At 39.9% G+C, this 16,798-nt stretch overlaps 1 protein-coding gene across 1 annotated transcript; it reads right to left on the reverse strand.

Annotated features, from left to right (window-relative positions):
• Positions 1–2,573: 2,573 nt before the first annotated feature.
• LOC130035305 (HLA class II histocompatibility antigen, DR alpha chain) lies at positions 2,574–7,976 on the reverse strand. Its single transcript, XM_056126918.1, has 4 exons — positions 7,898–7,976; positions 3,731–3,976; positions 3,014–3,295; positions 2,574–2,728 (listed from the first exon to the last, which is right to left on the reverse strand). The coding sequence occupies exons 1-4, from the start codon at positions 7,974–7,976 to the stop codon at positions 2,574–2,576; spliced, it is 762 nt and encodes a 253-aa protein (XP_055982893.1).
• Positions 7,977–16,798: the final 8,822 nt, after the last annotated feature.

Consider the following 16,798-nt stretch of genomic DNA (forward strand, 5'->3'; position numbering starts at 1 on the left):
TATATATGGGCTGGAGTGATAGCACAGCGGTAGGGCGTTCACCTTACAAGCGGCCAACATGGCCGACTCGAGTTCGATTCCTCCGCCCCTCTCGGAGAGCCCGGCAAGCTACCGAGAGTATTCGATATGCCAAACACAGTAACAACAAAGTCTCCAATGGAGACGTTACTGGGCCTGCTCGAGCAAATCGACGATCAACGGGAGGGCCTTTACCTTACCTTTATATATATATATATATATATATATATATATATATATATATACACACATATATATACATATATATATACACATATATATACATATATATATATACACACATTTAAAGAATGTTCAAATGTTCTAGAGCACAGAAAACTCCTATGAGGTCTATACCAGAAGTATTTTTTAAATTTATTTACTTTTTTAAAAAAAATTTATTAGTGAAACACCATGAGGTACAGTTGTAGACTTACAAATTTTTGTGCTTGGGTTTCAATTATACAATGATTGAGTACCCATCCCTCCACCAGTGCCCATTTTCCACCACCACTGATCCCAGTATCTCTCCCACCCTCCATCCCCCCATTCCACCCTGCCTCTGTGGCAGGGCATTCCCTTTTGTTCTCTCTCTCCTTTTGGGTGCTGTGGCTTGCAAAAGAGGCATTGAGTGGCAATCATGTTTGGTCTATAGTCTACTTTCAGCATGCATCTCCCATCCTGGGAGGATCCTTCCAACACCCTTTATTTGGTGCTCCCTTCTCTATCTGAGCTTCCTTTTCCCCTAGCATGTGCGGCTGGCCTCCAAGCCATGGAGTGAAACTCCTGGTACTTACCTCAGCTATTCTTGGGTGTTAGTCTCCTATTTTGTTACTTTATGTTGCCCAGATTATGCAATCTTTCTATGTCTGTCCCTCTCTTTCTGACTCATTTTGCTTAGCATGATACTTTCCATGCTGTACCACTTGTATGTAAATTTCATGACTTCATCTTTTCTAACAGCTACATAGTATGCCATTGTGTAGATATACCAAAGTTTCTTTAACCAGTCATCTGTTCTCGGGCACTCGGGTTTTTTCCAGATTCTGGCTATTGTAACCAGTGCTGCAATGAACAAAGCACAGATGGCACTTTGACTATACTATTTTACATCTCTGAGATATATTCCCAGGAGTGGTATTGCTGGGTCAACTGGAAGCTCAATTTCTAATTTTTGGAGAATCGTCCATACTGTTTTCCAAAAGTGCTGAACCAGTCAGCATTCCCACCAGCAGTGAAAGAGGGTCTCTTTCTCACCACATCCGAGCTCACACCAGTTGCTTTTGTTCTTTTGGATCTGGGCCAGTCTCTGTGGTGTGAGATGATATCTCATTGTTGTTTTGATCTGCATCTCCCTGATGATTAATGATATAGAGCATTTTCTCATGTGCCTTTTTGCCATTTGGATTTCTTCTTTGAGAAATTTTCTGTTTATTTGGTCAACCCATTTTTTTATGGGGTTGGATGTTTTCTTCTTGTGGAGTTCAACCAGTGCTTTGATATCAAACCCTTGTCAGATGGGTATTGGGTGAATATTCTTTCCCATTCTGTAGACTGTCATTGTATTTTCGTCACTGTTTCTTTTGAGTATACCAGAAGTATTAGGTGACAATAAAATGATAGTGGGAAGTGGATATAAAAGAGCTACAAGATAGGTAATAAAGAAGAAATATCAGGTATAAGAAATGGAGATATTGGGAGGGTTTATTACTCTTAGAGCAGATAAGAATTATTGTCTTCATTATTGTGTCATTTTTACAATAGGTTAACATGTTATAAAATAGGTTTTGCCATGTTTATAAAGCTATCGTAAGTTTCTTCATTGACAGTCTTTCTAGAAAGTCCATTATCGATATAGCAGAGTGTATATAGTTATTGAAGAATTTAAAATTAATAAAACTCTTCTAAAAAAATCTGTTTTTTCCTTAATATTTTTTACTATTCTCAATCTTTTGACTTTACAAAAACTGATATTTATTGTTTCTTTAGTAAATACAACTTTTCCAGTATGAATTTTTATCCCTTACTCTCCAAAATGAGTACCAGTGAGTAGAACACACTTAATTTCTTTTAGACTTTCTGATATCAGTTTTCAGACTGGAGGGAAAAAAACATACACTGACTACAAGGAGGCACATGATTAATCTACTTTAACCTCTGGAAGAGCCAACTGATGCCTGCCTCTAAGAAATATAAACCAGGAAGTGCCCAAACTTTTAGCTAACTTGCCTAGATCACAGGACTCCATATTATTTATTTGTTTGAGTATTTAATAAACCCAAGAAAAGTTCTGTGCTGCTGAGCTACATCCCTAATCACTTAGACTAAACAGTATTTTAAAGTGTACAGTTGTCTTTGGTAATTACATAAGAAGAAGGTATCTTGAGTTTTGGGATTCCATACAATACAATGTCTGATTCTGTCCTAGCAAAGATAAATAAAAGTCATGACTTTTACCACAAGTTTTCCCTTAAAGGCATAATGTTTTGCCTAGCTTTATTTCCATCCCTTGGATATGTCTTCCTTTGAGCACTTCAGACCCACCTGCAGGTGTCTTAGAGAGTGCCCCAACGGTAAACAGCATTGCTTCTGAAGACTCCCTTAATGATAAGGATGGTCCCCAAAATGATACCCATCAGACCCACAATCAGGCCCAGGGCACACACCACATTCTCTGTTGTCTTTGGTATGGGAGTGAATGCTTCAAACTCTGGGGGGAAATAAAACAGAAATAATTAATGAGGTACATAAAAAAACTTAGAGTCAAATATAGGATCTTTAGTCAAAACATAATTATTAATGGAATAAATAAGAGGAAGAAAAAACAATGTATTAAGAAATTATAAAATAGAAAGTGAAGGAAGTGGAGTAATGGAAGAAGACAAGGAAATGAAATATAGCATTTGTTACCAATAAACTGAAGCCCCCCAAAGATCTGGTAGTTTGATCAGAGAAGAAAAATATAGAATAAAGAAGATTGAAGAATGGTTTATACCCCAGTGCTTGAGAAGAGGTTCATCTAAACCCATATGCTCCACCTTGCAGTCATAGACATCCTCATTTGAGGGAAGGAAGGTAAGATAGTGGAATTTTCTGAAAAGCTGGTCATCTCTGGGCAAGAAGACTGTCTCTGACACTCCTGTGGTAACTGGTTTTCCATTTTTAAGCCAAGTGACAGTGACTGCCGGTGGGGAAAACTTGTCAATGAAACAGATGAGGACGTTAGGTTCATTCAGTTTAACGGGTGTTTGAGAAATCACATTCACCTCTGGAGGTACTGAAAAACACATGACAGAAATTTGTGTTATCTAGTCAGGTTTGGCCACTTTCATCCAATAGAATTGAAAAGCAATTAAAATTCTGTTCTGAGAATGTGTGCCATAGTGCTAGACATTTATGCACCATACTAGCAACTTTCCCATAACCTGAAACCAATAGTGAAGTGTAAGATAAAAAGGAAAACCTTATTTCTGGCTCGCTCCTCCAGTACCAATACAGAGCAATTGCATTGTAACTGTATATACCAGAGACAAGACATGAGTGCACTAAGAAAGTGGTGAAATTCTCAAATCAGTGCCCGTAGACTATTGGCTTGTGGATGACAAGATGAAGGCCTCTACAAAGGAAGGCCAATCACAATTTAGCACAAAAAACGGAAACATCCGTGTAAGGCTACAATTCTCATGTCTTAGAGGACAGAAGAGAGAGGTACCATTGCTGTTTGGGGTGTAGTTGGAGCGTTGCATCATGGTGTTCAGATTGGTTTTGGCCACAGCTAGATTGGCCAATGCTCTTTGAGCCTCAAAGCTGGCAAAATGTTCAAATTCTTGAAGTCGCCATATGGTCTCCCTCTTTTCCAGATCCACGTGGAAAATTTCATCACCATCAAAGTCAAACATAAACCCTCCTGCTTCATCAGGGTTCATATAGAATTCAGACTGAATGATCACATGCTCTTCTGAAAAGACAGAAATAGCAGTTAGTATGGAAACCAGGAGATGAGGAAGAAGGAGAATCCATTATGTGAAGCATAAACATGTGGGCAGAAGGTGATAGGAAAATGCCCAAGTGAAATGGAGGAGTGGTGGAAGGTGGGGTTGAGTGCAAAGATTAAGGCTGTGTGAAGGACAATACAAGGGTAGTAGTATTAGAGAATTTGAATTAAAACTGAGGGCAGAATCTGTAATTTTACAAAGCTGATATTGACTACATGACTGAGAAATGAAATCTAGCATGAGCTGCTAAAGGAGAAAATGAGAAACGTTCCCTCACTCTTTTTACCCAGCGTTGAATACATTTAAGCTAAAATTATATTTTTTACAACATTATTAATGGAAATATATTTAATTAATATATTTAAAATTATTTAATTAATTAAATATCTTGAAGTAATTTAATTAAATTAATTAATTTAATTTATTTACTTAATCATGGTCACGGTCCTCCCGTTATTCATTGATTTGCTTGAGCGGGCCCAGTAATGTCTCCATTGGAGACTTTTGTTGTTACTGTGTTTGGCATATCGAATACTTCACGGGGAGCTTGCCAGGCTTTGCCGTGCGGGCTAGATACTCTCGGTAGCTTGCCGGTCTCTCCGAGAGGGGTGGAGGAATTGAACTCGGGTCGGCCATATTGACCACTTGCAAGGCAAATGCCTTACCCGCTGTGCTATTTTTTACAACATTATTTTATGGAAACAGAAGCATTGTTTAAAAGGTTTGGTTATTTTAACATGACTTACAGTTTTTCATGTGCATATTTTTCACATTGTTTGTTAAGTTGATTTGTATCTATGTAATATTTTTGGAAACATTTTAGTGGATGAAACTTTTTTAAAAATTTTAAGTGAAGGTGCAGTACTATGTACATCAAAAACTTAAATGTTGTTACTACTGCAACAACAATACATTATTGTGTTACCTCAACAATATAAATAATGTGATGTAATTAGTTGATAAATTAATTAAAGATTTGGTTCTGAACTTTGGAGTCAATTCAAATTTTGAATTCTGAGTTATTTATGTAGTATTCCGGAGATTGTTTTCCCTATTTACAATTCTGATGTTTATAAGATAAAGTGAGATAAACTAAATAATTTCTTAGTATAATATGACCTATAACATGCACATTAGAGCCAATGCTTTGCATTTAATGTATTCATCCATAAAAATATGACTAGAGCATGAAGTATCCAGAAAATTAGATCTGGTGTCTTGTAGTATTGTAAAACACTAACTTCCCTGAATGCATACTCACATTGTGAATACTTTAGATTATTATATTTGGATTGACCTCAACAACATACCCTTATGTTATTAAAGTCTTATGTTCACTATCACTAACACTAACACCCCGTTGTTCATCGATTTGCTCGAGCAGGCCCAATAATGTCTCCATTCGTCCCTGTCACATGCTAGTGTAGCCCGATGACATATTGGGGGCTTTTTCAGGGTCAGGGGAATGAGGACCATAATTGTTACTGTTTTTGTTATGTTACTAACATAATTGGCCCCCTGGCGCCATGTAATCCCATCAACGGCCAAGACTCAGAGACTATAAAACCCAGCTCTGGGAAAAGAAGAGTGCAGTCTCCTGCCCCCGCGCCTGGCTGTCCTTGCTGGGGTTCCTTGGAGGGGAGCGGGTTGAGTTTTCCTCCCAGCCCGACCAGGGCTCCACCAGCCGAAGACCTCCAGAACCAGCCACCACCATGCTGAGACCACTTTCCGCACACATGAAGGTACCGGCAGAGGAACAAAGGCACGCGGATCCTGGGGCTGAGATCTCCAAGCCTACTTGGATTGGTGCTGAGCATCCTCCACCCAGATCCTCCAAATTCCAGTAGGCGGGGGTTACACCCACCAACTGGCCCCCTGACGCTGTGTAATCCCATCAACGACCAAGACTCAGAGACTATAAAACCCAGCTCCCAGAAGTGCGCGGCCAGGAATGCGACATCTTATCATCTCATTCCTACTTTGGACAAACTGGCAGGCTACCGAATGTAACCTGCCTACACGGCAGAGTCTGGCAAACTCCCCGTGGCGTACCCAATATGCCAAATACCAGTAACAATGAAGGGTCTCATTCTCCTAACTCTGAAAGAGCCTTAAATATGGCACTTTTTAAAAAAAATCTCAGGGCTAGGACGAAGGAGACGTTACTGGGGCCTGCTCAAAGCAATCGATGAATAACAGGATGGTTGTGATTGCGATTAAAGTTTTTTGTTCTGTGTTATTAAAGTTCCTTAAATTGAGAAAGAAATTTTTAGGGCATGGGAAATACAATTTGGTTGATACTGAGAAAAATATATATAAAGAGAACAATAAATTTGAAATAAGAAAATTACAGTAGGAGAGAATATAGTCCTCTGGCGTATATAGGTATAGGGGAAATTTTTAAATCTTACTGTATTGACTGGTCTCTCTTATAAGTGAAGTGTAAAGACACACAGTAAGGTAGTAACAAAGGTCCAAAGACAACATAATGGAAGAAGTGACACACACAAATGAGTTAGGAATGGTGGTTGTGAAAGAAACGCACTGGGGTCCTTGAGGAAGAGAGATGGATACTCTAGTTATGTGTGTAGTGCTGGAATTAGATTCTTGAGAAATCATTACTAATAGTATTGTAAACTACAGAATCTCAATTTTTAAATGTTTGAAAAATCAGAATTTTATTAGGTTTTGCAGTGTGCATGCTCAAATATGCATGCTTTCTCTCTCTCTCTCTCTCTCTCTCTCTCTCTCTCTCTCTCTCTCTCTCCCCCCCCCCCCCCGCCTCTAGCTGCCCAATATACATCCTCATACTTGACCTCTGGGACTTAGAAAGAAACCTACAATTGCCTTCATGGGTCTTGTCATTGGCTTATTTCTTTGCTTACTTTCAGTCTCCCTGCCTCTTCCTCTTTAAGGTCACATTGAGTAAAGACTACTTTTTCACAATTCCTCTTCACAATAGCATACTATTTTCTCTGGAGACGGCAGGGAGTAGTGTAACACTCTTTATTTATTCCATTTTCTACTCTTGGTGGTAATACTAAATTAGAGTGAGTGCTTCCCTTATGAAGAGGACTATCACTTCCCCTGTAAAAAGGGGTGTCACTGTTCTAAGAGGCAGTCAGTTGAATGCAACTCATAGCAGCACTCATCTGCCCTTCTATCTTCTTCAGGAAAATTGTTGCCTCTTGGCAACGTTATTTCTTTTTCCCCTTAAATATAGTTCCGTACTCAAAAATTATTACAAGATTCACAAGCAAGAACAAAAAACAAACAAAATAATTACCTAGAGTTTAATGAAAAAAAAAAGCACCAAGAAAGCACAAATTTTCTCTCACTTAATCCTCTATTATATGAGATTGTTATTTTACTTATTTTCCACAAAGCAAAACTAAAATTTATGGGACAAACTTAGAATAATTCTTATCAGAAAGTACTATTATACTCCCCTAAGTTTGGCGCATTTCAGATTTGACAGTTTTAATAATATACAACTCAGCTATGCCCTCTAAACTAAATTGAAATAAGTTTAGCCTGAGGAAATATAACTCTTCCAAATATAATTTATGATAATCTTAGATTTAGGCTCCTATAATATCTGTGATACTTTTATTTCCAATATTTTCTAGCAAATGTTTTCAGATAATTTCCTCAGTGTAATCAGAATTTATTTGCCTTTTTTTTGGCTTTTTGGGTCACACCCAGCGATGCACAGGGGTTACTCCTGGCTCATGCACTCAGAAACTACTCCTGGCGGTGCTCAGGGGACCATATGGGATGCTGGGAATCAAACCCGGGTCAGTCACGTGCAAGGCAAATGCCCTACCCCCTGTGCTATCGCCCCAGCCCATTATTTGCCTAGTTTTAATTCTCCCAGAACCTACCTTTGATAGCCCATGATTTCTGAAGGCTCATTAAGACAGCAGTAATAAAAACTAGCACTGGGACTCCCCTTGAGGTCATTTTCTTCTTGTATTCTTTGATGGAAATCTGAAGAGTTTAGGAGTAGGACAAAACAAAGAAAAATAAAAGAAAATAGAATTTAGGGTAATATAGTAAAAAACTGTATTAATTTACAGTAAAAACAGTAATATAGTTTAACTAATAAAAATTCAAATCTGTTAAGCAGAAGCCAATAAGAAAAATCTTTTGATATAACAAATCGGTTGCTAAGGGAAGAATTCTTTAAAAGTGCCTAGGAAAGGAGATACTTTATCAGATTTTTTTAAAAGGGAAATTTCTTAAGCAAGTAAGCAAGATTATAACCAAGCAGAAACAACAACAAAAAAGTTTTTGAAAATGTTCACCACTCATAGACTCTTTCATCCTACTGCCTGTTCTAGAAAGGGGCATGCTTGAAACACATTAGAGAAAATAGATTTCATGGAAATGGTTTAAGGTGACAATTGATAGAAAGAATGATGGTTACTAGAAGCAATGCACTATTTAGGGGGTCCCTTTTTCTGATTACTTTTGTCTTAAATATGACCAGAGATAGGAACAGACTCATTTGAAGATCCAGGTCAATGAATGCATAAAGTGTAATAAATAATAACCTACAGAAGGGCTTTATTTTTATGTCCTTCATCTAATATAAAATGCAAGTTCTCCTGATAGTGTTTTAAAGTTTTGATCCTAAAATTAATTTTATGTTCATTTATGAGAATATTAAACATTAAGCCCACATTATTCTATTCTTAAAAAAACAATATAATAAAAGGAAAATATAGCCACATATAGAAAAGAACTGGATTCCAAATGTTTTCACTGTTAGGATATCTTACTGGGAGGCAGCTTATGAGGGAGTTCACTCTTTTTTTTTTTTCCCTTTATTTTATTTTATTTTTTTTTTTACAGTTGTAAATTTACAATTTTTTGTGCTTTGGTTTCAATTATACAATGATCAGATACCCATCCCTCCACCAGTGCCCATTTTCCACCACCATGGATAATATCCCTCCCACCCCCATCCCCCCATCCCCCCTGTCTCTGTGACAGGGCAATCCCCTGTGTTCTCTCTCTCCTTTTGGGTGTTGTGGTCTGCAATAAGAGGCATTGAGTGGCAAACATGTTCAGTCCATAGTCTACTTTCGACATGCATCTCCCCTCCTGGGAGGATCCTCCAAACATCCTTTATTTGGTGCTCCCTTCTCTATCTGAGGGAGTTCACTCTTTTGATGTCAGCTAGTATATACACACTTGAGGGCTGGAGCGATAGCACAGCAGTAGGGCATTTGCCTTGCACGCAGCCAACATGGCCGACCCGACTTCGATTCCTCCGCTCCTCTCGGAGAGCCTGGCAAGCTACTGAGAGTATCTCGCCCACACGGCAGAGCCTGGCAAGCCACCCGTGATGTATTCGATATGCCAAACACAGTAACAACAAAGTCTCCAGTGGAGACGTTACTGGGCCCGCTCGAGCAAATCGATGATCAATGGGAGGGCCTTTACTTACTTTAGTATATACACTCATGGATTTTCTACATTGTTTTGCTAAGGTATTACTTAGTTTTGCAGTTATTCTGTCAAATAGAAAAGGCAAACACCTAAATGCTTTACATATTATTAAGTATGACTCCTAGATCACTTGGAGGACACTCAAAGTATAGTTGTTTGAGGAATATGCTTCCTGGAACTGGGAGGAAGGTTAAGAATTCAATAGATTAGTTTCTGCTGAGAATCTGATCCCATGATTTGCCTTTTTATTATTTTCAAAGGCCAAATCAACTATAATTTTTTGTCTGTTCTTCACTGGCTGTATAAGACCTCATTCTTACAAAGCTTTAATTAATACAGTCAAACCAGACTTTCTATAGAAAAATAATTTACATGTTGAAATGCCACCTACAATCTAAGGTTTTGCTTAGCAACTTATGATATTGTTTAGTCCTAAAGCATTGATTGGGTTTCCTAATAAGATTACTAAATCAGAAGGCTTTAAAAAAAGATTTTCAGTTCCCTTTCTCTCTGACAGAAGAGAAGTTCCTATTTTTATACTGTCATAGTTCCCTGTTTGTTTCCTAATCTCTGGCATCCTGTGTATTTGAGGGGATTTCTAAGGGAACCTGGAGGAGATGATATTCAATGGTGATGAGCCACTAGAAATAAAAATTTCAGTAGACTCTAATCAAAATTATGTCTTTTCTATTACAGAAAATTATTCTTAGCTTGAAGGTGTAATACAATCTGGAATAGAAGAGATTAAGACATCATGGGATGCCATAGCTGGCATCACAGCTCTGCTTGGGAAAGAACATGACAGAAACACAAGGTCTCTTCCAGGCTCCTGTCTATGAAGCAGTGTCCATACAAGTGAACATTCACTTACCTGATACCTACCAGATTTCATAATATTAAGAGTCACTGACAGAATAGCATGTAGGCCACATTAGGAAACCTGGGACAAAATGAGCCCGGGCAATGTAATATTCTTACTTCTAGTCCTCTAGTACATATACCTCATACAAGTGAACAGGAATTTATGGGTCAGAGCAATAGTACAGTAGGCAGGGTGATTGCCTTGCATGAGACTAAACAGGTTTGATCCCAGTGCTCTCTCTCTCTCTCTCTCTCTCTCTCTCTCTCTCTATATATATATATATATATATGGGTAATTTTGTCTTATTGGGGGCCTGTACCAACAGAACTCTAATCATATATAGACAGAACTCTAATCAATCTATATATATATATAGAGAGAGAGAGAGAGCACAGGATGCTCTCTCTCTATATATTATATATATATATATATATATATATATATATTCTGAGACTGCCTAAACTCAGAGTTAGTAGTAAGTCCTGAGCACAGCCAGGTGTGATCCTGTTCCTCCACACAAACAAAAAAAAAGTGAATGGAAATTTTATTTTAAAGTTTAAGTGGAAGTTTATATTATTGGCTCTGGTTCTTCCCTCAGTAACAAACCTAGAAGCCAGAAAATATTGCTTATGCTTAGAAATGAGAGAGCTTCCACTTGATATACAAGTCAAGTCAAGGGACCTCATTTTCTACTTGTAGGGCTCGAGTTCTGAAAGCCTCCTGCTTATAGTAGCTTCCTCTCATCTACTTTTCCTCTCATCAGCACTCAGGGGTCTTCATGGTGTGTCATCCAGAAAATATTTCCTATCAGAAGTTCTGAGAGGCTAGTGATGGAGGCAGTTTCTTTCCACCTGCCCAGGCAAGAAAATTTCCTCTTTGGTGTAATTTTTCTTCCTCATCCTGTACTAAAAGGTACAGAAGCTGGTCTGTCAAAATAAACCATCAGGGTGAAAGTTATAAATTGTTGATATAACAAATGTACAAAGGTGCTGAGTCAGTGGGTCTTCCTATGGTGTCTCGCGTGAGCACGCTGCAAAGCATGTTTGAGCTCATCTCTGATCTGGGAGGATGACAGTGTGAGTTTGACTCATTTTCTGTTCATCTGCTACTGAAACCTGTATCAAGGATTAGAGTTCTGTTGGTACAGGCCCCCAATAAGACAAAATTACTCTTACTTGAACAGACTTTGTAAATAAGGGGGAAAATGTGTGTGTGTGTGTGTGTGTGTGTGTGTGTGTGTCTGTCTGTCTGTCTGTCTGTCTGTCTGATGATTATGAAGTTTAAGCCCACATCTCAGAATTTCCTCTGCCAACCAAGCACGGGGTTTATTGTCAGGTTGTTCCATTGTCTAATCTAAAAACCACACTTAGCTGATCATTAAGAGGCTCTCAAGTAAAATATTAGTTGGAAGAAATCACCTAAGAAGTCTAAGAATTCTACGGCGCTATGCCTCCCCGGGAGGGAAAGGGTGTCTTGTGTCTTCTGCCTCCCCCGCCGCCCCCTGCCCCCAGCAGCAAGGTAGCTGCAGCCTCAGAGCTTTTTGGAAAGCCAAGTATGAGCCAGCGGTGACGGGGCAACTGCCTCATGGGTTGGGGGGGCGGTACTGGCTCATCCTTCACGCCATAGCACCTGACGCACAGAAACCAATCTAGTAATTATCTGGCTCTTGGCAGAAATCCCTCCAGACTTAATTAGTAAAATATCAGAAATCCAAAATTGCATGGCCATAATAGCCATCACATTGTTCTCATAACCAACTATAGAAAACAAATTATTTCACAATGCTTTTTCAACAGTTCTGATTGTTGAGGGGAAATTATAAACAATAATGGTGCATTTTTTTGTCAAAATAATGAATGCAATCAAAGTAGAGAGAGAATTAAGTAGAAATCATCTGCTTCACAGGCTTCGGGAGGGATGGGGGGTGTACATTGGGGTTCTTGGTGGTGAAAAATAAGTACTCGTGAAGGGAAGTGTGTTTGATTATTGTATGACCGATACTTAAAACTGAAAGCTTTGTAACTTTTCCCACAGTGACTTAATAAATAAATAAACATAACAACAACAACAACAGAAGTCTAAGAATGGCTGCTTTCACTACTTGTCTTTAAAGGCCAATTACCAGTTTGGTTCATTCACAGATTATCCCTTCTTGCTCCTTTGGCAACCAGTCCACTGATTTTCAGATACTTTTCCAATTGCATCAGTCATCTTTGTCACTCCAAAACCAGAAAGCATTCTAATCCAATAATCTTACAGGGTCATATAGTAGGCATATAACATGGATTTTCTTAGATTATACTTATACCTGTTAAGGAATAAAGTTGAGTTTTATCAGTTTCTTCTTATATTCTTCTGGTTGCTAGAGTGGACACTACTTCCACTACCCAGCCAAATGCAACAGCTATGTGTACCTAGGTCAAGAGGTCAACATGACAAATGACCTGGCACCCGAGCTGCGCAGGAGGAAGAGAACGGCTTGGAACGCCTTCAAGAACGTCGAAGAAATAGCTAAGAGGACGAAGAACCTCCGGCTCCGGGCACATCTCTTTGATTCCACTGTTCTTCCTGCATTAACATATGCCTCAGAGACCTGGGCCCTACGCAAACAAGATGAGAACGCCATTCAGGTCTCCCAAAGAAGAATAGAAAGAGCCATGCTTGGAATATCACATTTCACTCAAATGAGAGAAAGAATCCGGAGTTCTGACATCCGTCGACGATCAAGGATCAGGGACGCTGTCTCATTTGCCAAGGTGTCGAAAATCAGATGGGCTGGTCACGTAATGAGATTTAAAGACGACCGTTGGACTAGAGCTGTTACTGATTGGATTCCACGGGATGTCAAAAGACCGCGTGGCCGACCACCTACCAGATGGTCAGACTTCTTCGTCAAGATCATGAACGATCGGTTTGAGGCTCTTCATATTCCCAGAGCGAACAGATGCCATTGGGCTACACTAGCACGCGACAGGGACAAATGGAGACGTTACTGGCGCCCGCTCGAGCAAATCGACGACTAACAGGAAGTTAAGTGATTAAGTGATTAAGTTGCTAGAGTAAAATAAATTACTTAAGACATCAGTGCTCTATCAACTTATTCAGATTACAGCATGAGTACACTTCTAAGTTGCCAAAGGAATTACTCTTAGGGCATGTACAACATAAAACTGTTTAGCATTGATTGTTCTTTCAAAGGAACATAACAGGAAACTTTCTGTAAGGAGTTATCCTTTAGTTAGAGATGACTTACAGTCAGAGGAGCTATAGTTTTAAGAACTGACAGTGAGAGTAATAAACGAGTTTCTGATATCATGCTTCTGGAAATATGAAGCACTATTTGGAAAGTGTTTATTGAGCATGATCTGTGCCCATTAAAATTTTTAAATTGAGTTACCACAATTTAAAATACAATACAGTTAGTGTGTTAGGTATGCAATGTCATTGTACTACATCAGCCACTAGAGTATCAGCATTACTCTGCAACTTAATCTAGACCCCTTCTTGTTACTCCAACCATAGCCCCCACTTAGCCATTCAATTCTATAGGTCATTTCTCAGAGTCTGTCATCATCATTATTTATTCAGTTACATGTCTATTTTTAAAATATTCCACATATTCCACTCAGCTCCTGGGAGAGAACAAGGCAGAATCTCCTACCCTATGCCTGACTATCTTCACCAGGGCCCAACAGCTGAAGACCACCGAGGCCCAGCCAAGGCCATGCTGGGACCACTCTCCACACACTTGGATGAGCCTCACGCATAAAAGAACTGACAGAGGAACCCAGGTGTGTGGGACCCGGGGCTGAGATCTCCAAGCCTGCACAGTTTGGGACTGGACCTGCCAGTAACTAGACAGTTACACCCACCAACTGCCGTGTAACTACAACAACGGCCAAGATCCAGAGATCATCACACTCAGCTCCTGGGAGAGAACAAGGCAGAATCTCCTACCCTATGCCTGACTATCTCCACCAGGGCCCAACAGCTGAAGATCACCGAGGCCCAGCCAAGGCCATGCTGGGACCACTCTCCACACACTTGGATGAGCCTCACGCATAAAAGAACTGACAGAGGAACCCAGGTGTGTGGGACCCGGGGCTGAGATCTCCAAGCCTGCACAGTTTGGGACTGGACCTGCCAGTAACTAGACAGTTACACCCACCAACTGCCGTGTAACTACAACAACGGCCAAGATCCAGAGATCATCACACTCAGCTCCTGGGAGAGAACAAGGCAGAATCTCCTACCCTATGCCTGACTATCTCCACCAGGGCCCAACAGCTGAAGACCACCGAGGCCCAGCCAAGGCCATGCTGGGACCACTCTCCACACACTTGGATGAGCCTCACGCATAAAAGAACTGACAGAGGAACCCAGGTGTGTGGGACCCGGGGCTGAGATCTCCAAGCCTGCACAGTTTGGGACTGGACCTGCCAGTAACTAGACAGTTACACCCACCAACTGCCGTGTAACTACAACAACGGCCAAGATCCAGAGATCATCACACTCAGCTCCTGGGAGAGAACAAGGCAGAATCTCCTACCCTATGCCTGACTATCTCCACCAGGGCCCAACAGCTGAAGATCACCGAGGCCCAGCCAAGGCCATGCTGGGACCACTCTCCACACACTTGGATGAGCCTCACGCATAAAAGAACTGACAGAGGAACCCAGGTGTGTGGGACCCGGGGCTGAGATCTCCAAGCCTGCACAGTTTGGGACTGGACCTGCCAGTAACTAGACAGTTACACCCACCAACTGCCGTGTAACTACAACAACGGCCAGGATCCAGAGATCATCACATTCAGCTCCCGGAAGCGCGACATATTATCATCTCATTCCTAATTTGGTCAAACTGGCAGACTACCAAATGTAACATGCCCACGCGGCAGAGTCTGGCAAACTCCCCGTGTTATACCCAATATGCCAAATACCAGTAACAATGATGGGTCTCATTCTCCTAACCCTGAAAAAGCCTTGAATATGGCACTTTAAAAAAAAAAATCTCAGGGCTAGGACGAAGAAGACGTTACTGGCACCTGCTCGAGGCAATCGACGAACAACAGGGTGGTCGTGATCGTGATCGTGATCCACATATTAGTGAAAATCATTCAGTTACAGATTGCCTTCACTCAACATGGTACCTTCCAGCTCTACCCAAGTTACAACAAGCAAGGATTTCATCTTTTCTTATAGTTCAGCAGTACAACATTGTGTATATATATATCAACAATTCTTTATTTACTCACCCATTGTTCCCTGCTTATTTCTGAAGGTGAAGGAGAATATCTGTATAGCTGTACTGTTCTATATTTATCTGTTCCAATGGGTATAGTTGGAATAAGTTGAAGGTGATTTATTTAGGGAATTTGGTTAGTAGTCATAGTCAGGAAGCTGATTCTAAACATTCAAAACACTCATGGATTTGTTAAACAAGAAACAAAAAAGTGTGAATTGAGAATTTAAGAAATGTAAAGAGTGAAGCTTAGTGGGGTCTGCTGACTAATTACAATGGGGTAGATGTTATAAAATTCGTATTTTTAAAAAAAGCAGTGTTAAAGTTATCTAAAAGTTTCAAGCTTGAATATCATGAAGGAAGGAAGGAATTTTATATACACGGAGACGTCAATTGAAAGGTGGTTATTGTTTGTAGTGAGTATTTCATTAGTCAAGCAGAATAATGAAGGAAGTTGATTGAGTGATAATACTGGGAGAGGCAAGAATTTGAGTTTCTGAAATACATTGATACTTTTACAATAAAAAGAAACATGAGAATTATTGCTAATTTATAGAAATTTATTTTTTAGTATACCATCTCTCATCAATTTAAAGTAGTTATAATCATAGATGTAGTAAATCTAAACCTTTCTCTTGCTAGAAAGTAAATATAGTTCCATTTATTCTGAGAAGGTTGGGCTTTGAAAAAAATCTGGTCTTTGGGCAGTGTTAGAACATGAGAAAATTGTATTCTAAATTAAGCCACTTTGTGTGTCAGTAATTTGTAGAGTCCAAGAAAAAGTCTATTCAAAACCCTGGAACATCTTGAACCGCAAAGGCAGCTTCAAGCAAGGACGACCTTTGTTTTTTCGGTTTGTATTTCAAAGGTTGTCTGTGAACTTCTCTGCCTAAGCCTGCCTTTCGCCCCAGTGCACAGTAAAAGTGGGACTCGGGCTCCCTCTTGTGGTTAGTAGTATTGTTTCATAAGTGTTTATTATTTTTGCTGGGGCGGGGGATTGAGGTGGGAACAGAGGATGGGTGGAATGTTGAACCGAACCTGATGGTGCTCAGGGCTTATTCGTTGTTCTGAGCTTTACATCATTCGTGGTGGTACTCGGAGTTCCAGAGATCAACTTGGAAAGCAAATGTCCCATCAGGCTACACTTTTCCATCCCTGTAAATGTTTAAATGTTTTACAGAAGAAATCGGGCTGGAGAGAGATAGCACGGTGGGTAGGGGTTGGG

Source organism: Sorex fumeus, unplaced genomic scaffold (genome assembly GCF_029834395.1).
Source record: "Sorex fumeus unplaced genomic scaffold, SorFum_2.1 ptg000063l, whole genome shotgun sequence".
NCBI classification, from domain to species: domain Eukaryota; kingdom Metazoa; phylum Chordata; class Mammalia; order Eulipotyphla; family Soricidae; genus Sorex; species Sorex fumeus.